Source organism: Budorcas taxicolor, chromosome 11 (assembly GCF_023091745.1).
Source record: "Budorcas taxicolor isolate Tak-1 chromosome 11, Takin1.1, whole genome shotgun sequence".
NCBI classification, from domain to species: Eukaryota; Metazoa; Chordata; class Mammalia; order Artiodactyla; family Bovidae; genus Budorcas; species Budorcas taxicolor.
In genome coordinates, this window is record NC_068920.1 from 163,629,945 (window position 1) to 163,647,130 (window position 17,186).

The following is a 17,186-nucleotide window of genomic DNA, read 5'->3' on the forward strand; positions in this document are numbered from 1 at the left end:
CGGGGACCGTTCGGAGGGAATGAAGTCAGCCCGTCTGCTTCGATTCCCGCTGATGATGGCCATGTGTCATTAGCGCCAATTAGGAGAAACGAGGGCAGAAAAGCTTTTGGCCCGGGGGCCCGGGCTGGTGGGAGGGTCGCTGGGACAATTGAATTCCGCACCAGACAAATGTGATTACCGCTGCAGCCTGGGCCCACCTCCCCAGGGGGCCTGGGACATAAATGGCCAGGCGGGGCGGCTGCGCTCGCCCAGCCATGAAGGTCCCCAGCCTCAGCGCGCGCGAGGCGGCCTCCATGTACGGCACCGCGGTGGCTGTCTTCCTGGTCATCGTTGTGGCTGCCCTGCAGGGCTCGGCCCCCGCCGAGAGCCCCTTCCCCTTCCACATCCCCCTGGACCCCGAGGGGACCCTGGAGCTGTCCTGGAACATCAGCTATGCTCAGGAGACCGTCTACTTCCAACTCCTGGTGCGGGAGCTCAAGGCCGGCGTCCTGTTCGGGATGTCGGACCGAGGGGAGCTGGAGAATGCCGATCTGGTCGTGCTCTGGACTGACAGGGATGGCGCCTACTTCGGGGTGAGTCCTCCCCCACCCCAGCGCCCCCGACCCTCCCCTTGTCTGCACTCGCCCTCCCGAACCGGGCAAAGGGACTCTCCCTCTCGCCTCTCCGGTCCCCTGTATTTGACCATCCCTGTGTCCCAAGCTTGGGCGTCTCGGATGCCAACGTGAGGTCAAGAGGGGAAACAGGTGGCTTCCCTGACCGCCTGGCACGCCCAAGGAGTGCAGCCCAAGACGGGGGACACGCTGACCACATAAAGCACAGCCTCTCCACACCTCCCCGTCGCCCTCGGGAGGGCGGCCCCCACCCCCCCCCCCCCACCTGCACAAACAACACACAGAACTCACATGCACCCAAGCGAGGGGCCTGGCCTGCACCGCCTGGGAGGTGGTGCTTGCGCCCATGGGTGACCTGAGCACCCGGCCTGGAAGGGACCATCCACACTGAGGCGCACCCCTCACTCCACACCCCAAATTCACCCTCAATTCTTGCTGGAAAGGGCAGAGGAGCAGGGGGATCGCCCTCAGAGGGGCTTGTGGGGCCCTGGACAGATTGCAGAGGGTCCCCCCAGGTGGGGAGAGCCCAGCCATCCTGCCCTGAGCACCGCCCCAGCTTCCTCTACCCCGGCCTCTCTGGGGGCCAAACCCGCTCTCTCAGGGACACAGACCCAGGAGGGCTAACACCCTGCTGCAAGTCAGCAGGCACTTGATCTGTGGGCCAAGGGGCTCTTACTTCCTGAAGAGTGGGAATCCGGCCGGACCGGCGAGCCAGGCTCAGGAGGGGCCTCCCAGCCTCGTGTTCCCCATCTGCAGAGTGGGTACAATTCTGCCTCTCCACTTTCTCGGGATGAGGGGGTTCACACGAGGTGACGCCCTTGGCTGATCTTTCTGGAACCCCGGGGGTGCTCCGTCCAACCCCTACCACAACTCTGCAGGCAGGAAGGAGCTTCGCCCATTTTCCAGGGAGGTGGGAGGCTGGGGGAGTCTGACCACCAGCCGGATGGAATGAGGGCCACTGGCTCTGGGCCGCCCCGCCTCCCCTGCACGAGGCAGCTCAGTGGCTCCGGGTCACGGCCCAGGAAGACCGGGGCAGCGCGGCTCCAAGCTGGTCCCAGAGGAGCAGCGAGCCCTGGGCCCAGCTTCCCCGGCTGCTGAGAGAGCTGGGGTGACTTTCGCATCCTCCCGCACAGGCAAGATTAATTTGCACAACAAATTCCTATGCAAACAAATGTCAGGCTTGTTTTTCCTCCTTTAGCAATTATGTTCAACAAATACAGTCTCGAGTCCCAGCTGAAGGCTCACAGGCTAAGTTTCTGCTCCTGTTTGAACCGAGTCCTGTAGATCCCCGGCGGCCCCGGGCAGGAGCTTCGTCACGGTGCTTTTCTCCAGGGGAGAGATTTGGCAAAATCTTTCGTGGGTTTCTTTTTTTTAATTTTTTTCCTCAAGGAAATGAAGAAAATGTGCTGCCGCCCTGAATGCAGGGTTTGAAAGCATTCTGAGGCCGAGGACCGCTGGCCCGTGTTGCTCCTCACCTGCTGGTCAGGGCAGGGCCTCCCTTGCAGCCTCCTGGCCCAGGGGCTCTTTGGTGCCCTGGCCTGGAGCCCCTGGGTGGCTGGGCCTTAGAGCTGGCTGCTGGGAAGCAGCTGGGGGGAGGGGAGGGGAGGGGCTGGCCAGGGCCGCAGCCCTGGGACATCCTGGGGAAAGGCAATGGGTCTGTGTGCTCCGGGGCCTCAGTTTACCTTCTCCAGGAAAAGCTGGGACTCGGCTGAGGTGGGCAGGTGCAGGGCTTCAGTCTCTCAGGGGCGTGTGAGTGCGGGCTGGTGCCCAGACCCCGCCGCCAGCGTCTCTCCCCGCCCCGTTCTCCATGCCTCCCCTCGCCAAGGCTGCCTGTGCTGTCAGGCCGCTGCCCCCCAGACCAAGAGGGGTTCTTCGTCTAGGACCCCATGTTCCCAGTCGTGGCACCTCCTGAGTAATACAGGTTCTGGGTCCCACCCAGAGGTCTGGGAACCTGCATGGCCAAGCAGCGCCGGCTGGCATTTGAGGTCACCTGTCACGGCTGGGAACCCCAGGGCGGGGTGTATCCCGGGGCTGTGCTGTGGGTGACTGCCCGGCCCCTCGGCCTGGCCACTTGGGCTCAAGCCTGACCCTGTCTCTGCAGGATGCCTGGAGTGACCAGAAGGGGCAGGTCCACCTGGACTCCCAGCAGGACTACCAGCTTCTGCAGGCACAGAGGACGCCAGAAGGCCTGTGTCTCCTCTTCAAGAGGCCCTTTGGCACCTGTGACCCCAACGACTACCTCATCGAGGTGGGAGGCGGCCCGCTTGCCGTGGGCGGGGTGGAGCCGTCTTAACGTCCTGGGGCAGCATCCCGGGCCCCTCGCCCGCACAGAGAGGGGCTCCCAGGGGCAGCCGGGCAGGGACAAGGCAGCTTGGGAGAAGCCAGCTCTGCTATCAGCCTCTGATCCTATGAATAAGCAGCTCTTGGCTGACACATAGCTGACATGTTTCTAGACGTGGGCCTCGCCCCGAGTGACCGTGCCCTGGACCCGCTCTCTCCTCTGGGTCCAGCATCTTCAGTGGAATTCTGGAGAAGACTCTCCAGGAGACTTTGGTCCCCCGACCTGGCCCTGGTTGGCCAACGGGCTGTGAGGTTCTGGGCAAGCCCCCACCTCCACTGGGCCTCAGTTCACGTGTCTGCAAAGGGAGAAAGGGACCCAGAAGTAAGGCTCAACCTGCTCCGTCCAGGAATTCACAGCCACAGTGGACCCGAGACCCTTAGGGAAAAACAACCTGGTTCTCTCTTGAAGACAAAATCCATGTAACTTTTCGGTGCACGTTGACACCCACGGTCTTGTGTTATCTGTGCATCATAACAGTGACACAGGCTGGCCTGGCGCAACGTGAGGAAACTGAGGCCAGACCGGGGAGGACGGGCCTGGGGACCCACGGCACGGTGGGGACAGAGCTGGGGCCAGGATAAGTCCTGAAACAGATGGGTGGTGTTCCGGGGGCTCCGAAGAGCACCAGTCCTGTCTGTCTCAGTACAGAAAGAATCCAGCCAGAGGCAGAGGGCTCGAGAAGAAGGGGTTTATGAGAACAGGACGCTTGGGAGGCTGCACCCCGAGAACTCAGTGGGTACAGTTTTATAGCCAAAGGAGAAGCGGGGTGGGGAGAAGGCCGTCTTTGTCTTTCTTGAGTAGACATCAAGCTTCCGTCGTCAGCAACTCCCCCTGGTCGGGCAGGGGAGTTTTCCTGTCCCTACCTGGTCAAGCCAGGTCCACAAAGTATTCCTTTTCCTGTGTGCAGAGAGCGCGCCCTAACTCACTGAGCTCACTGGGCAGGGCTGTGGGCCTCGCGCCACCTTTGTTTCCTTATTTGAGGGCCGTGTCTCTTGCTTCTGCTGCCTGGTTTGGTTGCTAAGCAAGCCTGCTCGGTTCTGCGGTTGAGCAAACGCTCCTCGAGTGATCGTTAACATTCAGGGGTCTCTCGTATCTTTTCCTACTTAGAATCCGCTAGTGGGATTACCTGTTTAACCCCCTGCTCTGTCCCTGTCTCACTTCCAGAAGGTCACCCGAGTCCTCACCATCCTGCTCGCTCACCCATGGTGGAGGCAAGGGCGAGCAGAGCACCCTCTCCCCGAACTTTGCAGGGTGTCTGATGCCCACGTGTGCTCAGCTCAGAGCTTCTAGTCTGGTGCGGGGCAGCCTCCCGCCTGGAGCTCTGAGACACCCGTGCAGAGAACAGCCCTGTTCCCAGGGACCCGGGGGAGGCAGAGGGAACAGGGTCCCAGATGAGCCAGCCTGGTTCACAGCGACCCAGCAATGGTTAGTTGAATGGACACTAAGCAAATGTAGGCTGAGGGCATTTAGGAAGACAGTGTATCAATGCTGGGTGCAAACCGTGGGCTCTGGGAGTGGGCGGCCTTGGATTTAATCCCAGCCCAGTTCACACAGAGCCTGAAGGTTCCCGTCCTTCACAGAGATGAGAACCAAGCATGTCACCTGCCAGGCAGGGGTGGGGAGGGACCTGGCAGCCTCCCTGCTCACCCGGAGCCAGGCTCGGGACTTTGAGTGACGAGGCCCCGTCTCACCTGCAGGACGGCACTGTCCACCTGGTGTATGGACTCCTGGAGGAGCCGCTCCGGTCGCTGGAGGCCATCAACACCTCCAGCTTGCGCACGGGGCTGCAGAGGGTGCAGCTGCTGAAGCCCAGCATTCCGCAGCCGGCCCTGCCCGCGGACACGCGCACCATGGAGATCCGCGCCCCCGACGTCCTCATCCCCGGCCAGCAGACCACGTACTGGTGTTACATCACCGAGCTCCCAGATGGATTCCCACGGCACCACATCGTCATGGTAGGCGGGCCCGCGTGTGCCCACCCCTGGAGAGCTGTCCGGGGCCCAGCCCCACGCGTGCTGCGCCCCCCATCGCCCTGCTCACTCCCCACCCGCCCCCTGAGGGCTGCTGCACCCTGGCTTCCCGGCCTGGACCAACCGATGTCTTGATTTTTGCATCTTCCCCTGGGATGGGAATGGCTGGCTATCTATCTGTCTGTCTGTCAGGCTACCCTCCGCCTTGAAATAACCGCTCAGCTCAGAGCTCAGTTGCCCTGAACACCCACCCGGAGACACAGCAATAGTGACAACTGCTGCTGAATTACTCTTTGTCTGGCTCCAGGGGAAGGGAAAGTGGTTTACCCACTCCATCGCCCCAGCACTACACACACAGCCCTGCAGAACATCATCCTCATTTCCAGTTGAGGGTGTATGGCCCAGAGAGGCTGTGTGAGCCCCCAACTTACACAGCAGGAAGCGACGGGCCAGACTCATAGCTGCACCTGTCCCCTAGGCTCAGGCTTAGCCTCGGGCAACCTCTGTGTCTTGTCCAGCCCCTGCTGCTTTCATGCAAGGACTGCTGACTACCTGTCCCCCCCAACCAAGAAATGACTTGCCGGGGACCCCTTCCCTCTGCTTCAGCTCTCACCGTGACCTTCTGGCAGATCCTGACTGGTTCCCAGGTGGTGGCTTAGCTCCCCAAACCCTGGACTCGAGGCTCCCCAGAAATCACCGGGTGCAGCCCTCCCATTTTACAGATGGGCAAGCAGAGGCCCAGTCGGGAGGGGAGCTTCAGTGGGGGTGAGCATGCGGGGGTGGAGTCTCAGCGGGCGCCCGCCCCGCAGTACGAGCCCATCGTCACCGAGGGCAACGAGGCACTGGTACACCACATGGAGGTCTTCCAGTGCGCCGCCGAGTTCGAGAGCGTCCCCCACTTCAGCGGGCCCTGCGACTCCAAGATGAAGCCGCAGCGGCTCAACTACTGCCGCCACGTGCTGGCCGCCTGGGCCCTGGGTGCCAAGGTGCGTGCCCCTCCCACGTCTCCCGGGGGGGCCCCTTCGCTGCTGGAGTCCCATGGCTCTTTGGAGCCACAGATGCCTCCTCCAGCCCCTGTTCCTTCCCTCGTGGGCGTCGTTCTCACTCCCCGTCAAGTTCCGCTGGATTTGGAGGGGACTGTGCACAGGGTGGTCCTGGGGCTGCCCTGGCTCCATCCAGGGTCTTCCTGAAGCTTCCTCCAGCAGCTCAGTGGTGGGCTCGGGCGGTGGGCTCGCCTGGGGTTAAGAGCCCGCACCCCCTGATCTCAAGTCTAACAGGAGCACTGCGTGGGCTGGTAACGAGCTGCCTGTCAGGGGGGAGCATCGTTCCAGTCTGGCTGCCCGCCAGCCCCTGCCCCACCCTTGCAGCTCAGGCTCCGGTGGGTGGGTTTGCCCTGACCCCCCAGGGCCTCCCCTCGTGCCTGCCCCGTCTGTCTTCTGGGCTGAGCCCTCCCTTCGCCCCACTGCAGGCCTTTTACTACCCAGAGGAAGCTGGCCTGGCCTTCGGGGGGCCCGGCTCCTCCAGATTTCTCCGCCTGGAAGTTCACTACCACAACCCACTGGTGATAAAAGGTAAGGAGGTCCCAGACATGCTGCCCTTCTTGCCTGCCTCCGGCCTGCCCTCGGGAGCCCGTGGGCTCACCACGTCCCAGCAGGGTAGCCAGGCTGGCAGGGCTCAGCCTGAGCCCTCCCCCCCGAATCCAGCCTGCCTGTCGCCTGACCCACTGTGGCCTGTGGCCCTCTCAGCCTCCTCTCTGCCCATCTCCTGTGGCTGCGGTGGGCTCTCAAAGGCGCACACCCACACAGGAAGGGCCCAGCACCTCACCCCTCCCCCTCCACAAACACCAGCTGCCGCTGCCCTGGCACTGCCCCAGGAACCACCTGGGAAAGGCAGCTTGAGGTTTCTTGTGTGGCCATTTTGCAGATGAGGAAATTGAGGCCAGGGTTAGACACAGCTCACTCCTTCTCCTCACACCGTTTCCTTGCTGGCACCTGCCAGAGCAGACAGCTAGTATCAGGGTGTGCCAACCAATGGGGACGCAGAGAGTGGAGAGAAGGTGTCAGCTGGAGGGGGTTGCATACGCCATATCCCCTGGAAGTCTAACTTCTGTGAGGCTGCTAAGACCCAGAGACGCCCCCTACCCCAAGGAGGGGTGCTCCCATCTTCTTCTGTCCCCAGAACAGCATGGGCCGGTACAAGGTACCTGGCTGGATAGCAGGAAGCAGGCTCCCCTGAGCCAACATCATCCCTGCCCCAGAACCCAGCCTCGATGGCTTGACCACCAGGAGGCACGGCCCCAGACTGTCTTCAGGGCAAGGGGCGTGCCGGGCTCAACAGGGGCATTTCTGGCCATGGACCTCCCTCCTGCTTCTCTCGATGGAGCAAATGTGTGCCTGGAGTGTGCGTGTGACAACGGGGCTTCGTTTCCACGTGTTCTGAGTCAGGGCAGCAAACAGGTCCTGCTCGCTTGGCTCTCCTCTGAGTGACCCTCGGCGACGGCACCTGGAAAGGCATCTGGGATTGATTGGAGATGTCTGCCCTGGGTGCTGGAGGGGTGGCCTCTGCTTCCTGCTGTTGAGTTCATGCTCAGCAGACAGAAACCCACGAGACACCCGTGTGTGGGAAACAGAGTGTGATCTTGTTCCCCGATCGACCACAGCAGACCTAGGGTCCAGGAAGGTGCAAAGGCTTCTCAGGAGGGAGACACAAGCAGGGGGTGAGGGGGTATGAAAGGAGCAGTCTCAGTGGCCCGGGCGGCATGGCGGCCTTGGAGGACGAGGAGCCTTTTCACGAGGGAAGCCGACACGTGCTGCGTTCCAGATGGAGGGACAGGCTGTGCCTAGACATGGAGGTGGGCAAGGCCAGCATGTTCTGGAAAGCACAGGTGGTCCGGCCTGGAGGCAGCATAGGGGCTGGGAAAGCGAGGTGGGGGCCAGAGAGCAGGACGGCTGGGTCGCTCTGCACCCGAAGGTGGGCACAGGGTCAGTCTTCAGGAGGGTGATGCCAGCTGACACTACCCCAGAAACTGAGAGCGTTTTCCTCTGTTTCACAGGCGTCTCCCGCCAAATATAGCCACACAGGCTTCTTCTCACTCACTTTTTTTAAATGACATTTTTCATTTGTGTAAGTGAAGGGCAGAAACAGTCTGATAAGAAGCTGAGCTCCAGGCTGGGCCCAGCCCATCTCTCCCTGGTGGTGTGACCGGGCGTGGGGCACCCTCCCCCTGCCCGCGCTCACTCACTCGCTCGGCCACTCTGGGGCTGTGAAGGCTCAGGACACAGCGCTCCCAACGGGGTGCAGGCTCCGGGGGTGTGCTTGACCGGTAGCCGCCAGCGATTTCTTCCCGGCCGCATAATTAATACCTTCTGCCACCGCTAGAATTATCTGCCGCGTGCACAGAGAGGACCATAAGTCAGCTTGGGCCTTAGCGTGGTATGGGATTTACAGCTCATTTAAAACCCGAAAGCAAATGGATTTTCGAAAACTCCTTAAACGTCAAGGAAGTCTGTCTCTTCCTGATTATCTGCTTGTATTTATGGATCCTCTGCCAAATATAAGGATGCTCCTGTCGCTTCGCAAAATCTGGAGATGGGTCTCTTTTCTATAAATATCAAAATTCCACAATTATTTCATTATTTAATCCCTGTCTGAATCTTAACCAATTGCATCTCCCTTTTTATTATTATCCTCTGATGTAATCAGCCCAGAGACACAGAGGCTGAGTTTGGACACTGCGGTGGTGGTGGTTGGGGGCGGGGGGGTGGCTGGTGCAAGGGGGTGGGAGGCAGAGGGGGTGTTCTTGGTTCCACCTCAGAGCAGCTGAGCAGGGAGACAGCCCGGCCCCAGAGGTGCCGTGGGCTGCGTCCCAGCTCGGCTCCTTCCCAGCCCTGCGATTCTTGAGCAGGGACTTCAGCTCAGGCTCCAAGCCTCAGTTTCCCCATCTGTAACGTGGGACAATGATTCTTCAGTTCCATGGGCTCCCTGCCTGGCTCCCAGCTCTCCTGCATATCCCGAGGGGGTGGGCCATGTCCAGCCTCCACTCTTCCCCGATGGGACCAGCCCTGAACTGCTCAGGGCCTCGCTGAGCGATTCCGGGCAGGCAGAGGGCAGGAAGGAGCCGCTAGAGGCCTGTGGGTGCCAGCATCCCCGGACCTCTGGCCATCAGCTTCACATGACCACTGGGAGGCTGCCCAGGAAGATTTTGGGCTCGCCAATTAGCCGACAGCAAGAAGAGCTGGCAGGTGTGGCTGGACCGTGATGGGCAGAAGCGATGATTCTTCTTCGGATGAGGCCTTTGACTTCGAGCCCAGAGGGGGACAGCAACTTGCCGGAGATCACACAGCACACTGTAGCAAACAGAGCCCAGCGCGGTGTGTGAGCCGGGGGAGCTCCAGGACCTCGCCCCAGGAACCCACCCTCCTTCTCAGCTTTCTCCTGGGACGTCCTCCCAGGAGATGCAAGCCCTGGGTCAGCCCTGCAGGACAGGAATCAATGGAGGGAGCCCCAGAAGGACGTGCCTTAAATACTTCCTGCTGACCTCACCACCCAGACCCCCACTCACCTGCCCTGGGGCAGAGGCCCCTCTGTGAGACAGGCCGTGCCCTCCTCTCTGCCCAAACTGAGCGGTTCGCGCTGCGGGTAGATTCCAGCTCAGGGCCCTGTGAACTCATGGGAAGAACATCAAAGCGCCTGCCCAGCCCTCGGAGGGACTGGCCAGCTTCCCAAACCCACGCAGGCGTCTCGCCCCGCCCGGTTCAACAGCACCGTTTTGGGTTTTCGTTTGCTGCCTTAGTTAAGTCTTCCCAGAGCACTCGCCTCATTTTCGCAGAAACAATAGCTCTTTCTTTCCCTACGGGAACTGCACGGGATGTGTGAATTGGCCTTCCGGTAACCATGGCGTCTGCCTGGAGTAAACGGGTGTGGGGACAAAGGCAGGGGGCAGCAGGCGCGGGTGCCCTGTGCCTCCTGGCTCAGGGCGGCTAGGAGTCACTTTGCGGGGCTGGGGGCCAGGGCCTCTGCTCACCTCCATCCCTCCTCCCCCCAGGCCGGCGTGACTCCTCGGGCATCCGCCTGTACTACACGGCCACGCTGCGGCGCTTCGACGCGGGCATCATGGAGCTGGGCCTGGTGTACACGCCCGTGATGGCCATTCCCCCACAGGAGACGGCCTTCGTCCTCACCGGCTACTGCACAGACAAGTGTACCCAGCTGGTGAGTGGCCGGACCCGGGGTGGGGCCGGGCACCGCCCGCTCCCCCTGCTGAGGCCCGAGGGTGGGCACCGAGGGCGGCAGCTGTGGCCTCGTTCCCCCCCCACCTGAAGCTTCCGCAGCTTCCCCCAGCCCCTCGCCGCCAAGGAGGCTTCCTGCGGCCGCGAGCTCTGTACCACCCCCTCTAGCGATAACTGTGGGCCCCCATTTAGTGGTGGGGCTGCTTGTAAAGGACCCGCCAGCCAATGCAGGGAACGCAAGAGACTCGGGTTCAATCCCTGGATCAGGAAGATCCCCTGGAGGAGGGCGTGGCAACCCACTCCAATACTTTGCCTGGAGAATCCCATGGACAGAGGAGCCCGGCAAGCTACAGTCCAAAGGGTCACAGAGTCGGACACGACTGAAGCAACGTAGCATGCAAGCACTCAGTCCACACCCCAGCCAGCATTTAAAATACGAGTTCAGCCATGAGTGAGACAGGCATGCATTCACCGCAGAGAAGCACAGGCAGCGCAGCCAGCCACCAAGGCCCCTCAGCACAGCGTCCTCCCCTCCCCCGGCTGCCAGCTCCTGGGTCTTTTGTGTCCTCCTGCTTGTTGCTACAAGCCCGTTCACGTGCATGCTTCAAAACAGATGGAACAGTTCGTCCGTGACTTGCCCTTTAACCGACGCGCGGCACGGATGAAGTGGGAACCTCATCACCTGAGTCAGCCAGGCACCCAGGGCAGAGCGCGTGAGCAAGCACTGGTGCCCAGGGCTGCGGGGGGCAGGTGGGCACAGGTAACGCCAGTCTCCCGAGCAGAGGGAGGGCCGGCACTTCCGGAGGAGTGAAAGGGGCTCCCCAGATTCTGGGTCCTCCGTGCCCCCCTGCCTCCCCCAGTTCCGGCCAGGGCTGACCTGTCCCCTCATCACCACCATCCAGGCTGCCTTAACTTCCCACTGATGAGAAGAAACCCTCCAGGGAATTTCTGGGCACTTGGGAAACGTGTGCCAGGTGGATTCTAGAGGTGCAGCTTCCGTGCACGGGGATGTACGCTTTCACTGGGTTAACTCTGGCAAAACGGCCCCCAGAAAGCCCACTCGGCACTTCCTTCCCCCACAGAACTGGGGTGTGCCCGGGGCCCCAGACTCACCCACCCACCATGTTTTCAGTGTCTTAGTGTGTCAATCACTGGGAGAAAAACGCCCCTGCTGTTCCATTTGAATTCCCCCAGTTATAGAAGTAGGCTTCCCTGGTAGCTCACCTGGTAAAGAATCCGCCTGCAGTACAGGAGACCCTGGTTTGATTTCTGGGTTAGGAAGTTTCCCTGGAGAAGGGATAAGCTACCTACTCCAGTATTCTTGCCTGGAGAATCCCATGGACAGAGGAGTCTGGCGGGCTACAGTCCCTGGGGTGGCAAAGAGTCAGACACGACTGAGTGACTGACCTCAGGACACATTTATAGAAGCTGAGGACCTTGGCACCGACCTCTAGGCCACTTACCCTTCTTTTCTGTGAATATCTGCTCGTAACTTTGCCCAGTGTTTCCGGTGGGCTCTCTGTCTTACTCTGGTGGTTTCTGTTTGGCGGATGTTACTTCTCAGTCCATATGAACGCTGTGAACACCCTCTCCCGCGTGGCCCCTTCGTTCTCACAGCGCCAGGTGTTAGCATCTCCAGCCAACAGATGAGGAGCCTGGGGCCCGCGGGGGCCACGGTGCCTGCTGTTGCAGAGCGAGAAGTCAGATGCAGCCTGCTCTGTGCTGAGGTTTAGAGCAGATTTGTTTTCCCATGAGCGGATCCCCTGGGATTTGTCCCTCATGGTGGGGGGACTCCTCGAAGCATTAGGCAAGCAAGGTGCCCTTGAGACAGAGCCGGTGGGCTCATGGGCTTCGTCAGTGTCCACGGAGGATCAGCTCCATCCAAGACGAGGCTGAGGAACTGTAACCACAGCCACGTCTGACCGCATCCCGCGTCCCCAGAACACGGTGACTCCTGGCCGTATGAAGGGCCCGGGCCTCCTGTGCCGGCAGGACCCGGGGCGTGCTGACCCGCTGACGTTGGGCACACCTCTCGCCAGCCTGGAAACGAGGGCCTGCGTGCCTTCTCTCTGCAGAGTCTCTAAGTACAAAACAAAGAGAGCTCCGTGTTCTTGATCCCCTTCAAATAGTACGTTCTTTGGGAAAATCGCATTTCTGTGGACACTCATGGAAGGGCTTCTGGAAGAGTGGGCGTCTCGTCTCCATTGGCAGACCCCCGAGGGGCCCAGCTTCCGCAGTCGGAAGTCTGTCCTGGTCTAGACAACCCGGCCGAAGACAAGCCCAGAAGAAGCACCGTGTTTTCGACCACAGGCCCCAAGATGGCAACCCCCCTGAAGCTGTCACACATCTGGACTCTGGGGACTGGAGGGGAGAGACCCAGGGTCCCACCCGTCGTCAGGGGCTCCCAGTTGTCACACACGTGGCCATAAGGTCTCCCTGCCCTCCATCACTGCGAGGGGGCCAGAGCGTACCCGTAATGACCGAGGGCAGGGGTGGTGGCTGGCGGAGAGCAAGCTGGAGGCACGGAGGGGGAGTCGGGTGACCCGCAGAGGCGCAGCCTCTGGTCACTGCCTGTGGTCACTCGGTGACGGAGCTGCCGACCGTGCGCACGGCACGGCGGTGCGAGGTCAGGGAGATGACGTGTGGTGGAGAAATCGCTCGGTGAAGGTAATCGTTTTAGGACGCTTTCCGTCTAAACCGCGTGAGCGTCTTGTCGGGGGAACATCTGGGACGTCGTCTTCTGCCCTGGGGGTGATGTGAGGGCTGGCCCATCTCCCTGGTGCTGCCCGGCCACGGCTGGGATGGTCAGGGCCAGGAAGGGCCAGAGCCGCCCAGGCACAAGGCCGCCCGTGGGTGCCAGGCCCTGACCCCGCCCGCCCCGCAGGCCCTGCCCCCCTCGGGGATCCACATCTTCGCCTCGCAGCTCCACACCCACCTGACGGGCCGGAAGGTGGTCACGGTGCTGGCCAGGGACGGCCGAGAGACAGAGGTCGTGAACAGGGACAACCACTACAGCCCGCACTTCCAGGTGGGGACCCCCAGCCCCGCCCTCCCTGCCCCGCCAGGCCCGCCTCTCCTCCGACACCCCCATCCCACGCTCAGCTTCTAGCCCTAATGGCCTCCCGGCTGGAGGCCTCACTTAGCCATCCCGGCGTCCCCCAGAAGGTCGTGGGGCAGCGGGAGGCGGGGGGCACTGGGCCTGCAGGACTCTGAGGTCTTGCCTCGTCCTTGCCCCTCCCCACCCTCTGCTCTGCCCACCCCAGGAGATCCGCATGTTGAAGAAGGTCGTGTCTGTCCACCCGGTGAGTGCCCGGTTCGGGGCAGGAGACCGAGGTAGGGGGAGGGCAGGAAGGATGGGGAGGCAGAGGCCGTGGAAGGTCTTCCAGAACCAGGTCTGAGACTCCCCCGGGGCTGCACAGGGGGCCCTTGGAGGAGCCAGAATCAGAGGGCTCTCGGGGTCACAGGCCTCCCGCCTGATCCGCGGACCACAGACCCGAGAGCTTCAGGAGAGATGAGGGCCTGGGGCTCGCCGGGGGGTCGCTGACCAAGCAGCAGGGCAGTCCTGGGCAGGGTGGGGGCTCGCCCAAACGCAGGCTGTGCCGCCCGACCAGCCCCATGCAGCCACCAGCTGGCCTGTAGCCCCAGTAGGAAGGAGCCAGAGAAGTCGACTGGTCGTAACTCCCTGGGGACACTCCAGGGTGGTCCTCATGTGTGGGGACCCCGGGGGCCACCGTCAGGTTCCTCGGGGGGGACCGGCTGCTGTGGCCACTTGTGGGTCCGGCCCAGCGCACCTGGACCCCAGGCGGGCAGGTGCTGAGGGCGTCTGTCGGCTCGGCCCTCCAGGGAGACGTGCTCATCACCTCCTGCACGTACAATACAGAAGACAGAAGGCTGGCCACCGTGGTAAGTCACCCCAATGTCCCGCCTGCCCCGTGCCACAGGGCGTGGGCACCACTCTCAGCTCCGCTCTCAGGCTGTGGGCCCTGGGCCAGCGTTAACATCCCCTCTTCAGTTCAGTCATGTCCGACTCTTTGTGACCCCATGGACCACAGCATGCTAGGCCTCCCTGTCCATCACCCACTCCCGGAGCTTACCCAAACTCATGTCCATCGAGCCGGTGATGCCATCCAACCATCTCATCCTCTGTCGTCCCCTCCTCCTCCTCCTGCCCTCAAACATCACCTGGGTACTCGGTAAAAAAAAAACACATAAACTCATCAGTTGCTCGCCAGGCTGGGTGGTGACTCCCAGCGACGTCTGCTCTAACGAGCTACCTGATGGCTGCCCTAGTCGGAGAGCCACTGCCAGAGACGTGTGTCAGCCCCGGAGCCACGCTGGGGAGAGGCCGGGGGCGTGAGGGGGCTCCCTGCCCCCAGGGAGACACGCCAGCCACACCTGACTCCTGCGACCGGCAAAGGGGGAATACAGCTGGGGATGCGGAGGAGGCGTTGCTGCCTGAGCTGCGCGTGCCGGCTGGCTGCTTTGCCTCTGTCTCTCCGGCAAAGGCTGAGGACTCCAGGAGGGCAGGGCCTCTGCCTACTCAGCACACGATCTGGCCTCGTGTGAGGAGTGGGCGCACGCGTGTGTGCGTGACAGCCCTGAACGCCCAGGGAGCCTGCACGGCAGCATCTGGGCTAACGCCGGCGCGCCGGTGCCAACGGGCGTCTTCTCCCCCCTGCAGGGGGGCTTCGGGATCCTGGAGGAGATGTGCATCAACTACGTGCACTACTACCCCCAGACGCAGCTGGAGCTCTGCAAGAGCGCCGTGGAGCCCGGCTTCCTGCAGAAGTATTTCCACCTTGTGGACAGGTGACGGCGCCACGGGCAGTGTGCCCGCTGTGCCTGCCAGCCCCGAACGCTCCCCCCAACCCCAAACCCTCCAGGCCCTGGGCGAAAGCCCAGGAGCAAGGTGAGCAGGAACCTGGCAATCAGGCCCCCACCCACCTTGAGGCGCCCGTGGCAGGCATCACCAATCGATCCCCATACTTGCTTCCTATCGAGTCTGGACTTGGCCCGAGGAGCCCTCCACCCAGCCCTGGAGCAGCCGTTCCCAAGTGACCCAAGATGGCACAGATGAAACCCATTAGACGTCAGGGCGGGAGGCAGGGCCAGGGCAGTGTGCCGGAAGGCTGTGGCCTCAGGTCCGCTCTGGGGGCCCCACCCCTCTGCAGGGAGGCGTCACCTGTGCCTTGCTGGGCTCCCGTCTGCTCCCCCAAATCCCACTCTGGGCGGCTTCTTCTTGCACCAGGTTCAACAGTGAGGAAGTCTGCACCTGCCCCCAGGCGTCTGTCCCCGAGCAGTTTGCCTCCGTGCCCTGGAACTCCTTCACCCGTGAGGTGCTCAAGGCCCTGTACAGCTTCGCGCCCATCTCCATGCACTGCAACAAGTCCTCCGCCGTCCGCTTCCAGGTGCGCCTGCCGTGCACGTGCGTGTGTGTGTGCGTGCGTGTGTGCGTGTCTGTGTGCATGCGTGTGTGTGTGTGTCTGGGGTGGGGCATCCATTTCCAGGTGTGCCTCCCCATATGTGTGTGCGTGCGTGCGTGCGTGCGTGCGTGTGTGTGCGCGTACGTGTGTGCGTGCGTGTGTGCGTGTGTGCATGCGTGTGCGTGTGTGCGGGTGCGTGCGTGTGTGTGCGCGCGTGCATGTGTGTCTGGGGTGGGGCATCCATTTCCAGGTGTGCCTCCCCATATGTGTGTGTGGGCGTGCATGTGTGTGTGCGTGTGTGTGCGCACATGTGTGTGCGTGCGTGTGTGCGCGTGTAGGTGTGCGTGTACGTGCGTGCGTGTGTCTGGGGGGGCATCCATTTCCAGGTGTGCCTCCCCATGCGTGTGTGCACGTGCATGCGTGTGTGTACGGATGCGTGTGTGTGTGCGCATGCGTGTGTGTGCACGCATGCGTGTGGTTTGTCTGCTGCCAGCTGTGCCTGCCCATGTTGGGGGGAGGGTGCATGTGGCTGGGCCTGGCCGGCTGCCCTTGGCCATGCCGTCACCCCTTCTGGACACCCAGCAGCAAGTTCTGAGTCTGCCCACCGCTCTGTACCCCAGAACCCCTAGAGGAGCCCAGTGGGTGACAGGGCTCCACCCCCAAGGAGCTGGCAAGAAGCACTCACACAAAGCAAGGAGCAGGTGGTGAGAGAGGGGCCCAGACAAATAGCCGACGGCCTGCGGGGGGGCACTGACCACTGCCCCCGGAGGCGCCGCCCTCTCGCCCTCTGCCGGGGACGCCGGCGCATCAAGGGACCAACCTCGGTGGTGTAAGCGGGGCATCCGCAGCTGCCCCCGGAGCCTAACAACACAGTGCTCAGGGGGCGGGGGAGGTGAGAAATCAGGGTCTGAGGCTGCAGCCTGGGTTCCCTCCTCATCTGGGACCCACCGGGATCCAAAGGCAGCTTGCTCACCCCCTGCGAGCTCCTGGCAGGGCCCAGGGCCTGTGCTGGGGCTGAGTTAGGTGGAGAAGGCTCCGCGACCTGCAACTCTGCGAGGCAGCTTCTCTGGAAGCACTGGGGGCTGGACTAATCGCTAATCGAACGTTCCCAGCCCCAAGGGAGGGCCAACACTGGATCACCAAAGAGCAGCTTGGGGCCGACATCTGATGTGGTTGAAGTGGGGTGTTTGACGCAGCTGTGTGTATGAGTCGGGGGGTGGAGAGAGTGGCTGAAAACTCAGGCTGCACCCAGACCTTCTGACTGCTTTCCTGAGTGAAGTGAAGGGTGGCCGAGCAGGCAGATGGGGGCAACCCTGGCTCCCGGGTGAGGACCCCCACGTAGCAATGGGCGGTTTGCTTTGGTTTGGGAGAAGGTGAGTTTAAGGGCAGGAACCCACGGGGTCATTGGGAGAAGTGCCGGGGGAGGTGGCCCCCACTTCGCCCCTCCAGCCTCCATTTACCTCCTCGTCCCTTCCTTGCAGGGCGAGTGGAATCGGCAGCCCCTGCCTGAGATCGTATCCAGGCTGGAAGAGCCCACCCCGCACTGCCCGGCCAGCCGAGCTCAGAGCCCCACTGGCCCCACTGTACTCAGCATCGGGGAGGGCAAAGGTTGA

At 62.3% G+C, this 17,186-nt stretch overlaps 1 protein-coding gene across 1 annotated transcript; it reads left to right on the forward strand.

Moving 5' to 3' along the window:
• The first annotated feature begins 254 nt into the window (after positions 1-254).
• DBH (dopamine beta-hydroxylase) lies at positions 255-17,186 on the forward strand. Its single transcript, XM_052649408.1, has 12 exons — positions 255-572; positions 2,713-2,859; positions 4,650-4,907; positions 5,732-5,908; positions 6,391-6,493; positions 9,967-10,133; positions 13,035-13,178; positions 13,414-13,452; positions 13,994-14,053; positions 14,832-14,959; positions 15,399-15,558; positions 17,055-17,186. Exons 1-12 carry the CDS (start codon positions 255-257, stop codon positions 17,184-17,186), a joined length of 1,833 nt encoding a protein of 610 aa, XP_052505368.1.